The sequence below is a fragment of the Poromitra crassiceps genome, assembly GCF_964638095.1.
Source record: "Poromitra crassiceps genome assembly, chromosome: 23".
Classification (NCBI taxonomy): Eukaryota; Metazoa; Chordata; class Actinopteri; order Beryciformes; family Melamphaidae; genus Poromitra; species Poromitra crassiceps.
In genome coordinates, this window is record NC_139639.1 from 14296059 (window position 1) to 14310473 (window position 14415).

Sequence of the window (14415 nt, forward strand, 5' to 3'; positions counted from 1 at the left end):
CATCTTAACGGAAAGGACAGCACACACGCACACACACACACACACACACACACACACACACACACACACACACACACACAGTCAGTGGCAGGACAAAACCTGGCAGCTCTTTATCTCCCTCTGCAGGATGCAAGCCTTGAAATAATCCATCTTTAATTTCCACAGTACCAACTTTATCTCTCCTCACCACTCCGCGCCCTGCTGTAGCTAATGATGCATACACATTTGTACTGATTTAAAAAGCTAACCTACACAAAACAAAACACATGCATACATTGCAGTTTTCTTGAGTTTATGTATATTTTTGGCAATCAAAAGATGAAAAAGTTGTGACAAACATGTTTATGTTCCAGCCAACAAATCTGCAACACAGGGGCGAACCGGGTGGAGAGAAGGCACATAGAAACCGAGCCTTCAGTTACAGCCTCTGACTTTTTGGAAAATCTGGACCAGTTCATCTTTATATTCAAATTCAGCAGGAAGTTGTAGATGAGCGAAGTGTCCTTCAACAGATTTGATCGTAACACTCAAAAAGCTGTAACAAAAAACACTAATCTCAAATCTCAGTGAGTAAAAAGATCTTCTGCAACTCTTCGTCTTTTTGATTCCATCTTTCATACGAGAGCACCATCTTGGATAAAACAGAACTTAATTAGTTGAGTGGGTCACTTCATGTCATTGTGAGCGCTTTTCTGACTTGAGTCTGTGTTAGTCAGCAATTTAACAAGGGATGCAGTCTAGAATTTTAATTGGCTATCGAGAACTACATAAAACTAGCTTCAGGAAAACAGAGGAGCTGAAAAAAAGAGAAATTAGCAAACGTCTCATCAACTACATTATATATCTTATTATTTTGTGTGGACAATTGCAAAGAAAACAGCAGAGTTTTTAGCAGCAGTTTCACTGTGGCTCATCAATAGAAAAGAAAAGGCAAACATGTTCATTAAGAAATGAAAGAGTTGAAAGAAACACGCAAACTGATAAATGCACACACTTGTTATTTTACCAAGGGGTTTTTACACCAATGTCAATACGCTAATTGTATAACCAGCTTGCTGAAAATGAAAATGGACTGAAATTAGTAAATATTTACAGCAGCATCGTCATCACCACCATTGTTTTCCTCCACAGTTTATGTGTAAACACTTCCTCCATGATCAAGGAAACCCCCTGGGCAAGGATGCATTTACGTGAATCATAAAACAAAGACATCGAGTACCGTATAAAACACACGCTTGCCCCAGTAAATAGTCGATGGTCATAGGATTTTTATTTCATAAAAACCTCAAAAGTTCTCGTTCAAGTCCAATAATATAGCACAGTAGTCAGATTCTCACACTTCAAATGTCTTTAAGTTAGTAGTAGTGGCGAGGCGTGGGGATGGCATTTCACCATGAAAAATGTCACCGTCTTCACGTAAAAAAAAAAAGAGACCAGAATAGTAAGATTTAAAATACAACCAAAACACAACCAAACAGAAGAAGACAGCTGATGAAAATGCTTTGTCTGGATTGGAGGACAGCGGTCGCGTCCCAATCAGGGGCGGCGGTCCCAGAGGTTCCGGCTCGGCCGCCTCCGGCCGCGTGCTGGCCGTAGCCCCTCTGCGCCCCGGGAGGAAGAGCGGGAGACACGACCTCCAGACGAATACGCACGTTTTAACAGTCACATTCACAATCTGACGAGATCGCTCCGCAGGTCCACCTCTCAATCGCACAACGCAAACCAGTCGCACAGTCAACAGTAGTCTATTCCTTTGAAGTCGCACATCGCTCCCTCTGTCCTTCTCCTTTTCCTCCCCAGTGTGCACAACTGTGTCTGTACAAAGCCTTCGGCAAACACGCCCAAACTCTTTGATGGGTGTGCGTCTTTTTAATTTTTGGGGTAGATCTTCTCGTAGAAGAAGTTTTGTGCCAGCAGGTAGAGCTCCCCGTCCTTTTCCCTGACAGCGTGGGCCCTGACGAACTGGAACTGCTCCAGGGCAAACTCATAGAACTCGTTCTCCATCTTCCAGATGGCCGACTGCTGCAGCTTGGCGATGGACTCCTTGGTGGGCGGCTTCTTCTCGCTGGTCTTCCTCAGATGGGATTTCTTACCTATGCCAAGGGAAGAGGAGGTTTAAAGAGGCCCTAATCGAGGAATTCAAATTCCCCTTTATTTACATATGATCAAAGATGTTTAATGAAAAAAAAAAAAGATTTAGTTTGAGTCGTTTAATGTGAAGTTTGTCCGTTTTGTACTGTACAGGTAGTACATCATGAACAGTTTTCAGCATTTTTCCTTGCTAATAGGTCACTAGAAGGGAAATCAAATCATTGCAAAGTTTAGTTTTTGAAGATGTATGTTCCATAAAGTAACGTCGCGTTTAAATATGGAAATGACAAAAATGTACATTTGATTCCACTTTATGATAGTTAGAATTGAATTCCTCTATACTTTTCAGGCGAGAGGCAACAAACACAAACACACGTTTGGGCTGCTCCAGACAGCGTACCCGTTTTGTACAGCTCCGTGGCTCCTTTGAAGAAGCGTGGCAGCGCCGCCTCCAGCATCATCACAAAGTCCTCCAGCTCCTCCGTCACGCCCACCAGCAGGTACTCATTCACCAGGTTGTACTTGGCCTGCTCCAGCGCCCAGTGGCTGCCCACGTTCCTACAGAGACATCACCTTGCTTTTGTTATGTGGCTACTACTGTGACTTACTGTCTCGTGTGTTTCTCCCGGGAAAGACAGAGAGGAAGGGTGATGGAGGAGGAGAGAGGAGGGATGGAGCCCAGGAAAGGGATAAGGCGTGATAGAGCGGGAAGGACAAGAGAGAGAGAGAGATAGAGAGCAAACAGCAGAGGAGTGGGAGAGTTGAACAGTACAAGGAGGGAGGGAGGGAGGGATGGAGGGAGGGAGGGAGGGAGGGAGGGAGGGAGGGAGGGAGGGAGGGAGGGAGAGAGGAGTATGATTAAGCTTTGTGAACCGAGTCCAGACAAGGTTGAGGCGACAGAAGGAGCGGAGCGAGATACAGACGGAGGGAGGTAATGGAAAAAATAACAAAGGGAGCCGAGTAGGAATTAAAGGTGGCAGCCGGAGTGGTCATGGGCAGGAAATTAAATGATAAGGGGAAAGGAGGAGCGGGACAGAAGTAGTTTAAAGATATACAGCGACTTTCTTGGCAAAAGAGCGGTTTGTTTGCTCAGCGTTAGTAGCAGTGTCCCCACTTTGTGCCCAGCATTCATTTAATTTGCTATGTGCTGCTTTCTAATTAGGGCCGGGGCGATATGGACCAAAAAATAAGTTTTAGACTGAACGGCGATAAACGATATGCCGGTATATCTCGGTATTTTCTACGAAGTGGGCTAAATGTTGGTGCTTTCACAAAATATTTACACAATGAGATTCTTTTTTTATGTTTTTACCGGGGGGGTTCCTATCTGGAGGAAGCCCCAGTAAGGCACGGGGAGAACATGCAAACTCCACACAGAAAGGCCCTTTTTGACGAGCCCACCTGGGCAGTAGGCACTGAAGACATGGGGATGGGGACACACCCTCAGTGCTCACAGCGTCCCAGGCGGGAATCGAACCTAGGACCTTCTTCTTCTTGATATATTGTCCAGCCCTACTTCTAAGGCTTTAACATGTGTGCTTAGCGAAGGGCACAAGCGGGTTTAGTATAATCTCAAAAGCACTAGAATATCGTCTCAGTTGAAAAGCTCATACCTTGATGTAAAGAGCTACGAAACGTAGCCTTGCTTTTATCTTGACCACCATGTATTTGAGATATTCCAGTGGGGTTTGAAAGGATTTTTAAAAGCCTGAGGATTTTAGCGTTCTTCCCCCCTCAACCCCCAGAAGATGGAATCCCTCGATTGAAGTGAAAACATGAAGACCCCCAAAACTGGACTTCATGGTTTTCGCATTCAAGCAGCGTTACGCTCCACAGCCCATCTTCCATTTGCACAAATGGAACCACTAAACTATTTCAAAAGGGTCCCTTGACTTCCCACCTCGAGATATCTGAATGAAAATGGGTTCACCGGGTCCCCATGAGTCTCCCCTTTACAGATAACCTACCATTTTTCACAGCCTAACATTGGCAGGTAGCAGGTAAATAGAAAGTATGCATTTGAGTACCTATCGCCTGATCTCCGCCTAATGTCAATTTATGGACTTGTGAGAGTGAGCGCAATCAATGATCCCACAGAAAAACAGTAATATCAAATGTGTGTCCCCATGGAGACATTTAAATAGCATTACTAGTTTATGCAATGTTTTCTCCCCCCTGTTGTTGCTCATCACAGTTTGTCTCAACAAATGTGTTATGCACACAAATACTTCTGATGAGTAAGGGGGAAGAAACTGTTGCCAATCTAATCTAGCTTTTAGATATTTTGCCTCCATTTTTGTATGTGGGTGGATTATTAATTTGTTCTGCATTGCCGTATAGCCAAGTTCACATACTTGGTTTATGGAATAAAAAATATATAGGGAAATAATTCATCTTAGTCTCGAGTGTTGATCAGAGTTGTGAAGGGTTGGGTGGGCCCAGGAAGATTTTCAGATTTCAAAGAGGGCCATGGTTTAGTTCAGTGTGCTTATTTGCCAAAATGTCAATAAACCCCTTTAAAAAGGGTAGGCGGCGGTTAGAAGATCGATGAGACAGTGAAGGAGTGATTAAGGAGGGCGAGAGGAGGAAACAAAGGGATGAGGGAGGACAGAGAGAGAGAGATTGATACAGATCATCGTGTAGCGAGAAGGTATCAAGGCTAGAAGAGCCATTAGAGACCTTGAGAAGATGGGAGTAGCAGAAGTGATAGCAAAGCACTAGAAGGCTTAATGTAGCGTGCTATGAAAGTGAAAGCTCCTTGAGTTGGAGAGTCTCCCCTGAACTGTCTGAACTACCCGAGGTGTGCTCTCCATTCAATTTGCCACTTAAACACTTGAAGAGCAAGAAAAGTGGAAACATTACTTGAAGATGAGATAAACCAAGCATTCCCCCTGTTATTTCTATTCAGCTTCTACTATGACCTGCAGTGATGTCACCGCCATATTGGACTGCCCGAACAAAGGATCAGTCAGTGAGAGAGAATGTGCCGACCATCCCAAATATCACACTTGACTTGTTGAGTACCAATTACAATTCCTGTCACATGTTGTGCCTGCCGCTGTAATAATTGCCTTGGGATGGAGGTGGAGGTGGTGAAATATCACGTAACGTTACCTTAGCTTAGCCGCCCAGCAATAAGTCATTACTTTTTTTAAATTTGAGGATGAAGTACTTCATCAACCCTGAAGTGAAATACCGAAATGCATTGGCACATTGTATGTTTTTCTAAGGCAGGAATAGAGAGGCAAAGTGGAACGTCACTTCCTGCTTCAGCACTGTACCAGAGATTTTCATCCGGCATTTATTTTCCCATAGACATTTCGTAAAATGCGTATAAAATAGTTGTACTTCGTTGAACCAACCGGTTCAGCCAACGCTATAATCGGGAGAGACCATAGAACATTTCACTCGGACCAAAACTAAAAAAAACAACATCGAAAAAATATTTTTCTTTAAACCAGCATTTTTTTTTTTACGTTTTGGTCCCAGTGAAATGTTATGCGATCTCTCCTGTTTCGAAATATATCTGTACCGTTTGGTTTGAACCAGTAAAACTATTTTTATACGCATTTTACGAAAAAATAAATGGCGGATAGAAATCTCTGATACAGTGCTGAAGCAGGAAGTGACGTTCCACTTTGGCTCTCTATTCATTCCCACCAAACTATACACCAATATGATGATATGTTGTTGTGAATGAGATATACACAGTATATCATGACAAAGAGACACTGCATGAAATAGGCCACGCCCATCACGGGGGAAAGCTCTCCGTTCACTTCCATACACCAGCGTCAATTTCTTTGAAACATAGCTAAAAGCTGTTGTGTGGTGGGCTGCGCAGACAACAAATGTAAAAAATCGCCAATTAGGAGACGACATAGGAGAACGCCAGGATTGGGGGGGAGTTTTTGTTTCCCCCCGTTTTGGGCGTGGTTTCTGAATGATGACGCGCTCTGCAGTGTCTCTATGAAGCGAAAGAGAGAGTTCACTGAGAAGACTTTACCGGTGGCAGTCATGTTGGTAGGAGACAGTCGGGTCACAATCTCCAAGGACGTGAAGGACTTTTTATTTTAAATATCTTTCCTTTTCTTCTGAAGTCATGTGACACATTTTGCTTGTTGATGGCTGTCTGTTGTTTAGTCTGTGGTTCTAATGGAAGGCTGTTTTCAGAGACCGTTTGGGAGTCAACATGGCGGCGTTAAACAAAACACTAACACCACCGCAGGTCATGGATAGCAGCACCTACACGATGATCAGAAGCCCTACTGTAACTGTGGGATCATTTCCAACTCCACGTTGTCTGAATGGGGGGGGGGGGTCGGTGTTCTGGTTGTTGTACATGAAACCAGATAGTCCATTAAGGAGAAATGAATACATACCAGCATTCGGAGTAGTGACCACAGAAAAAGGGAATCTGTAGCCAGAGTTTCTCGGGGGCGCAGTCTGAGCCGCCGGCCGAAACACATTCATCAAATGTCTGAAACAGAGATACCCCGTTTAACGTTACTAGTCAGCGGCTTTTCATTGTCCTCACTATCAACATGTTCTCTGTACATTCTTAACAGAAATGACTTCTTGTTCGAGAAAAAGACGTGTTGTTAACTCATTGATACCTGATGCAGCATTTGCGTGTATACCCCTCATTTGTGTGTGTATCCCTTTAAGGTCTTAAAGGGATACACACACAAATGCTGCATCAGGTATCAATGGGTTAAACAGAGGAATCTAGGCCATGAATATGAGATCGACTGCAGGATGTTGGGATTAGGACCTTCTTGTCTCCTTGTTTCCTGCGCCTCAGGCCGGGCCGGTAGTCGTCCCCGAAACGCAGGAAGTAATAGTAGGACACCAGCCTTTCGATGGGGTCCCGGATCACGTTGATATAAATAGGCTTCCTCTTCACCCCAAACCTGAGGAGCAGATATAAAAAAAAACACTTGAGTTAGAAAACTCAATCAAACAGTTAAACTTCAATTAAACAGCAGTGATTAAGCTCATTCATATAATAACGATATAATAATTTCACATCATCGTCAGATTTAACCTTTATAATTTGCACCGTGTGCATCACAGTTCAAGAGGACCAAAATACATTCAGATCACTAGACTCCGCTGTGGGAATGATCAGTGTCAAGTGACCACAAGGTGGAGTCGACTGCTCAGAGCCACAGCAGGGTGTGTGAGTGAAGTGGTTTTTTACAGCGGTGACGCCTGCCGTCATGCACGTGCTACAAGAGGAGACTATGATCTTTACTTGGTGAAGTCGAGGAAGGAGACGTGTCCGTGGTAGAAGGCCGGTTTCATTTCCCTCCATTCGGTCACATTCTTCACAAACCGCACCTGAGGCCAAACCATACCAGAATTAATACAGCGGTTCCTCCAGAAGAACACACAGCTCATCAGTCTGCCAGTCAATCTGCACAGTCGACGACAGCGCATTTAGCATCAATGCTTTCAAACACAGAGCAGCTACTGTCAAAAATGACTTGAACGAGTTGAACGAATAAAGTTCAGTGAATAGAATAACACTACTCATTATGAACTACACGTGTCAAGATGATGGCGCGGCCTAGATAGGGATGTGGTGGAGACAATTGCATTAGAAATGAAAAGGGGGGAGTGTCTGGGTAATGCAGCGGTAGATTCCCTGCCTACCAACACGAGGGACGCAGGTTCGAACCCTCGTGTTACCGCCGACTTGGTCGGACATCCATGGAGGCACAATTGGCCTCGTCTGCGGGTGGGAAGCCGGATTAAGGGTATGTGTCCAGGTCGCTGCACGAGTGCCTCCTTTGGTCGGCCTCCCCTCTGTTCGGTGGGGAGGGGAACTGGGGGGAGGTCAAGTTATCCTTTATGTATCCCCATGGGGAAATGTATCCTCTGCATTTGACCCATCCTCTACTAGGAACCATCCTAGAACTAGGAGCAGTTGTCAGCCGCAGTGCTGCGCCCGGGGACCAACTCCAGTTCTTTTGCCAGTGCCTTGGTCAGGTGCACTGACAGGAGTAATTACCCTAGCATACATGTCTTTTGGTGGTGGGAGGAAACCGGAGCACCCGGAAAAAACCCACACGAACACGGGGAGCACATGCAAACTCCACACAGAAAGGACCTGGGACGGACCAGGGTTCAGACGTTCTTGCTGTGAGGCAACAGTGCTAACCACTGAGCCACCGTGCCGGAATATCATGATCCTTCCACACGCTACGTCCTGCCGGTGAACTAACTCCTCACTGTCAAAAGAAGTGACAAGAAACGGCTGGCGGCTGCTCATGTATCACATGTGCTAGTCTACAACTCTGCCCAGATCGGCAAAGGGGGTGGAGCAATGACTGGGGACAGCAGGGGGAATTGGCCAAGTAAAATTCGGGAGAAAAACGGGGTAAAAATCTGAAAACAAATATTTATATTTTTTTATTGAGAAATGAAAAGGGTTTGCGTGTCCCCCCAAAAGTGAAGCCCTGCTAAACATGATGGAAGAAGACTGCAGCGCCACATGTATCCTTGATGCGACTGACCTGGTCCTGTATGGACATGACGGGGTTGTTCTTGGTGGTGTTGATGTGCAGGACATGGTAGTGGTTCTTCCCGCACAGGTCGTAGGCGATGTTGGTGAAGGAGGTGCTGGCCGTCTTGGGCACGCGGTTGTAGATGATCACCACGTCGTCCTGCTCCGGCAGCGGCGCCCCCGCAGCAGACGCCGGCGCCTCGCGCTCCCGCAGCCCGTCCTGCGTGTGCCGCTGCTCGATCTCACGCACCTCGTGTCTGGCGATGGCCCGCTCTGCCAAGACGGAAGAGGGGGATTCGTTAAAAGGCGAGTTCAGAACGTACAAATCAATGATTGTGTTAGTTGACCCTGACCAGAGCACATGAAAACCTTCCCGATAGGCATCAAGAAAGCATGAAATTATTATCGTTATTATTATTATTATTATTATAGTGTAGACAGGCAACAAGAGGGGAACTTTCAAACTCAGCTTAGGTGTAACAACACATGAACACAATGATTTCCCATACAAGATCACTAGCATGGGACGTTATTCTCTTGGCTCCCAGGACTCATTCCTCCTAACTGTCCCTAAAGTCAGTTGCAAAATGACCTGAATCTTCAGGAGTTGGTCTCATTAGATGCGTGTGTTTTTCAATGACTTGGAAGCAAGCACATCTGGCTGTAGTAGATGTTTGCAATGTTGAATGTTTTATTGATATCTTAATTAATCCGTCATTTGTTCTTTGTTTTAATTTTAAATTGTATACTGTATGTTAGTCTTATGCCTGCAACCATGTTGTGCTGCTGCCTGTCTTGGCTAGGAGGATTCTCTTGAAAAAGAGATTTTTAATCTCAATGAGACTCCACTCCTCCAGGTAATATAAATAAATAAATGCATCTCCAAGCTCAAAGTCTGGACACTGGTTAGTGGTTAATGGTTAACATAACACATAACTATGCTCATATACATAAGAGGTTTGAAATATCTGCTACTAATTCAGAGTCAAATTAACTAAATGCGGTGAGCCTGGCCTTTATAATAATAATAATTGATTGGATTTATATAGCACCTTTCAAGACACTCAAAGCGCTTCACATATCAGGGGAGGGAACTCAACTCATCCACTCTACTCTACTCATCCTTTAAAGTGAGTAGCCTGTTAATGTAATAGATATATAAATATGTGCTAAAACTAATTTAAAAAGATAAATATGCTAAACAATAAACAATAAATAGGTTTAAAATTGATATCAATGCTAAATTCATGGGTTAAAATACACTCTTAATACGTTAATGTGCACTGAATATAAGAAAGATAAATGCAGTAGCCTATGTGTTGAAGTGCAATCATCAGTTTATCGGTAATCCATTGCTTTGGTATTCAGATGTGTTTTCATTGCTTTCTGGCATTTCAGCTAAAAGATAACAGTAGCTCACTGTAGCCTATGTGTCACTAATGCACTTTGGGTTGGTTTATTTCATGTTTAACACATTCACTGCCAACAACGTGTAAACACGTTTTCAGAATCCAGCTGTTGACTGCCAACAACGTGTTAACACGTTTTCAGAATCGATTTTTTTTTTTTGACGGTGGATCGTTGATCTGGCCCTTTTGCATCTTCTATTATACTGTTAGAGCCGCCGGGCGTGTGCAATCCATTCCGCCGACCCACTGAGTGGCGACGGTGCTCAGACTATTGAGTGTTGTTTGGCCAGAAACGCACGCATTCCAGCTGAGCTCAACCGAGGACCCAGAAGCGAACGAGCCTCATTCTCATACTGTAGGCGAAAACCTTTCACACGGGCGCACGGCGGTGGGGGGTTCCAAAGGTGGACTGGGTGGAAAGCACACTTTGAAGCGCGCAGCATAAAGCCTAGAGTCACACAAGGCTTCGTCAAAGCTCTCAACCGAAAATCCAAGAACGGATTAAGCCACATCCACGCTCGCCGACGAGGGGCCGCCAGAGAGGAAGGGGGCTGCTCACTGCTCAGACAGGCAGGAGAGACTGGCTTGTGACTGACAAACGCTGCTGAAATCCACCAGACACGCCCACGGAGGGAGGAGTTGTAAGGAGAGGGGGTGCGGGTGCTGCTATGGAGGAAATTACTGTTCAGAACTATATTGTTTATGTCTGATGTCTCACTGATGCCAAAAATAAATGGTTAAAGTGACTATTTGATTGAATTTCACAAAACTGCGATTATCTCAGCTTTTTGTCTCAGACGCTGAAACCATGCTGTACTCAACGGCTAATATCTACATAACTACTAACTCTACAAACTAACTCTTTTAGACAGAGAAAGCACACATTCTATTAGTACTTTTGTGAACTTTCTGTTCACAAAGTCCAAGCAGAAAATTATCCTTGGCTCTTGTAAAATGAGCCAGAATCCTCAAAAAAACCCTCTGGCAAAAGCTACCTACAGTAAAAAAAAAAAGCTGGCAGTGAATGTGTTAAGACAATGCATGTTGAATGGCATTTGACAATGTTTCTTTATTCACCCAAGTTCGGTTATCAGTTGATATTTCTCATCTAAAGATTTGGTTCCATTGCTTTGGTCTTGGTTCTGTCTGTAGGGGTAACTTGTCTTTGCTCGGCCATGACAACCGAGACTTGAGACCAACAAACAACGTGTCCTGTTCTCATTTAACTATTTCCCCTTTACAGGTGAGAATAATGTCTGTAACGTGGTGTATGCACAGTGTTTCATGCTTTCTGTATCACAAGGAACATGTTGGTGCTAAAATGTTCGTCTCTAAAGTGATTTTAGCAACTGTTTAAACATCAAAAGGCTTTGCCGACAGCAGTGTGCTCGCTAGCTTAACTCACGTAGACAGAGCGTGGTGAAGACGTTATGTGATATCGCCGTGCAGTAGAGAAGCAGGGTTTGACTGTGGTTGATAGTATGTGTGTTTATATGGTTAAATAGTGATGTCAGTATGTTTCAGTTCAAGAGATATAGTGGTGTTTAATGTATGTGTGTAGCTAATGTATGTATGTATGTATGTATGGCAAAGCTAAAGTAAGGGTTAAAGTCGAACTGAACCCGTATAGTCACGTGCATCGCAGTCCGGTCATAGACCAGAACTGCACATCCAAAGCGTCAAGGCCGCGCCCCTTTTTGGGGGATAGAAATAATGAATAGCGTTGTTGTGATGGTATTTTTGCCGTGTTTTTAGCTAGCATAGACAAAATACCAATTCATTAATTTCAGGTTCAAGTGTTTTTTTGGTTTGATAAACATGTCTACTAATTATTTTGCGACCTTGCCCGAACCTGAACGGTCGAGATATATGAATAAATTAAGGTTGACTGGACTGTCGTCATGTCCGTTCAGCCTGAGTCAAAGAGGATTTCCGCATTCCCCCAAAAAGGGGCGCGGTGCAGTGCGATGACGCGTTGCAGTTCTGGTCTATAGTATCATGTCGATGATTTGATTTGACAATTCTGTCGACTGGCTTTGGCATTGGTCAATCATGGCGTGTTCCACCGCTGCTTCGTGCGGGAGCGGACAATCCGATGAATGGGTGCTGCCCGCCCGCCTGGAATCTCCGAGGGCAGACCCCTGACAACCACGCTCTCAAATGCTCTCAAGCGCGCGCCTTTTACGCTATTTCTGTAAATACGATATCCCTGGAATGCGCGTTTTAACGAGCCAGTTACATTTCTTTGCATTCTTAGAGATTATAGTTTTTGTTTTGTGTTCATGTTTCTAACAATTGGCCAAGTTAGTAGTTAGTTTATGGGATAGGAATTCTGCCAGATGACAGGCACTAGGCGCCATTTTCGACTTCATTTGGAAGAGAAAATTATCCTGAAATGAAGATTTGATTGACAGCTGCATGTCGTGATATGATTGGTTGAAATGGGGTAGAAATTTGATAGTACTGGGTGACGTCAGCAAACTGTACATTACTGTTATCAATGAAATCTTGAAAAATTAACTTTTGATGTGAAAAAGTGTGAAAAACTAAAGAAATTAGACTTTTGTGATTTTGTTTGGATACATTATTAGATAGGTGCACTGCATACCCAGGCATTTGAACTAAAAGAAAAGAAAAGTACCGGTATATGAGTTATGAGTTCAGCTCGACTTTAAGTATATTTTAGTTATTTCAAAGGAACAACAGTATTGGAGAATGCATGCCCATTATATTATTTTAGTTAAGGAGACAATACATTATACGTTATTTTTCATAAAAGAGGTAATTTGGTAAAAGAATAATATTTTGTTTAGCTGTTTAAAGGGACAGTGCAACCTGTTTTGTTGTATGTTGTGTTAAGTGGAATTGAGACAAGGTTTATTGTGATTTGTGTGAGTGAACATGTTATGTATGTACCTGCTACTTACCTGCCTAATGAGCCATTACAACCGAGACTTGAGACCAGCAAACAACGTGTCCCGTTCTCATTTAACTATTTCCCCTTTACAGGGGCGTAACATTAACACAGGTTAACCCCCTTACAATTCCCACAATGCCTTGCTTGTCCGAGGCAACGCGTTGTGTAGAGAGTAGACCATACAGTAAGTTTATTATAGGTAACTTTATTATAGGTGGGTGAACAGCCTCTTTGGATAGTAGATGGCAAAACGTCTTCTGCTTCACACCAAGGAAGCAGAATAATGTGAATGAAGAATAGCAGTTACTCATTTCCTGCTTCATTTCACAGCGTAGTGCCTCGCCTCGTTCCCTAATCAGATTTGACTTCAATACCAGTCTCCTACCTTTACTTTCACTCTGCTCATTTCACTACTGGATGTAAAGACACAGAGTTGACAGAGATACATTTAACAAATTAACTGCTATTTACAATAACTACACATCTTGCACGTTGCTCAGGAGGGATGAGGAGCGGAGGGACATGAGACAGGGCGCAACAGTCAAGATTGAGGAGGTGTGAGAAACACCGGAAACTTGAAAGAAGATTAGGGATGCACCGATATGAAAATTTTGGCCGATGCCGATATCCGATATTAACATTGCTGTTATGGCCGATAACCGATATTTACCGATGTCGATATGATCTGTATAAAAACACATTTCTATGATAATAAAATTTTGTAGATACTGAAAAACACATGTAAAGACTGAATTTGAAAAAGTAATGCATTTCTTTATTTCCAAAACATTTGTAAAAGCCCATAAATCATAGATTTACTGCATTATTTCATCTCAATGTGAAGAATTTGGCTGATACCGATAACCGATATTAACATTGCAACATCGAACCGATACCGATATGTTAAAAAATGACTAACATCGGCCGATACCGATATGATTGCCGATATATCGTGCATCCCTAAAGAAGAAGAAGAAGAAGAAGCAGGGCCGTTTCTCAATAAGGGTTCATGTGTGTTCTTGCATTCTTGTGTCCCTGTGAAACGTCATCAGTCGCAGCCCAAGTACTGTTCCAATGCAAAGATCACATTTTGCCAAGAACGCTTAAAATTCCCGGATGCATTCTCGACATGCCCACTTTACTGAGGATGCTCTGCGTGGTGACTTGTGTCAACTTGGCAAGGCACATATCCCAGCATTCATTTCGGCATAAGTGGAGGCAGAACGCAGCAGAGAAGACGCCATAAGCTCCGGGAAGTTTTTTTTACAATTTTAAGTTTTATTTCATCACTAAATTAATTTCTGATGACTTTTGATGCCTACAAGCAGGGTAGTAGGTTTCAATAAGTGCCACTTTACGAACATTTATGGCGAAAAATGGCAAAAAGTTCCAGAGCACAATTGGCTGCATCTACATCAGCTGAGCTTTTTATTTGTGTAGTACTGCAGGCGGCCTCTGCGCTGGTATTGCGCAATACCCTCAAGAAC

At 43.6% G+C, this 14415-nt stretch overlaps 1 protein-coding gene across 2 annotated transcripts in view; it reads right to left on the reverse strand.

Annotated features, from left to right (window-relative positions):
* Positions 1-335: 335 nt before the first annotated feature.
* hs2st1a (heparan sulfate 2-O-sulfotransferase 1a) overlaps positions 336-14415 on the reverse strand; it is a 37834-nt gene continuing 23754 nt past the window's right edge. The window contains exons 2-7 of one of the 2 annotated variants that reach the window (XM_083659305.1): positions 8613-8875; positions 7349-7434; positions 6866-7004; positions 6474-6571; positions 2492-2649; positions 336-2093 (exon numbers count right to left, since the gene is read on the reverse strand). In XM_083659305.1, the coding sequence (XP_083515431.1) occupies positions 1870-2093; positions 2492-2649; positions 6474-6571; positions 6866-7004; positions 7349-7434; positions 8613-8875 (968 nt within the window). In that variant the 3' untranslated portion in view covers positions 336-1869. The remainder of the gene's footprint in view (positions 2094-2491; positions 2650-6473; positions 6572-6865; positions 7005-7348; positions 7435-8612; positions 8876-14415) is intronic. The other variant, XM_083659306.1, reaches the window with a different exon arrangement.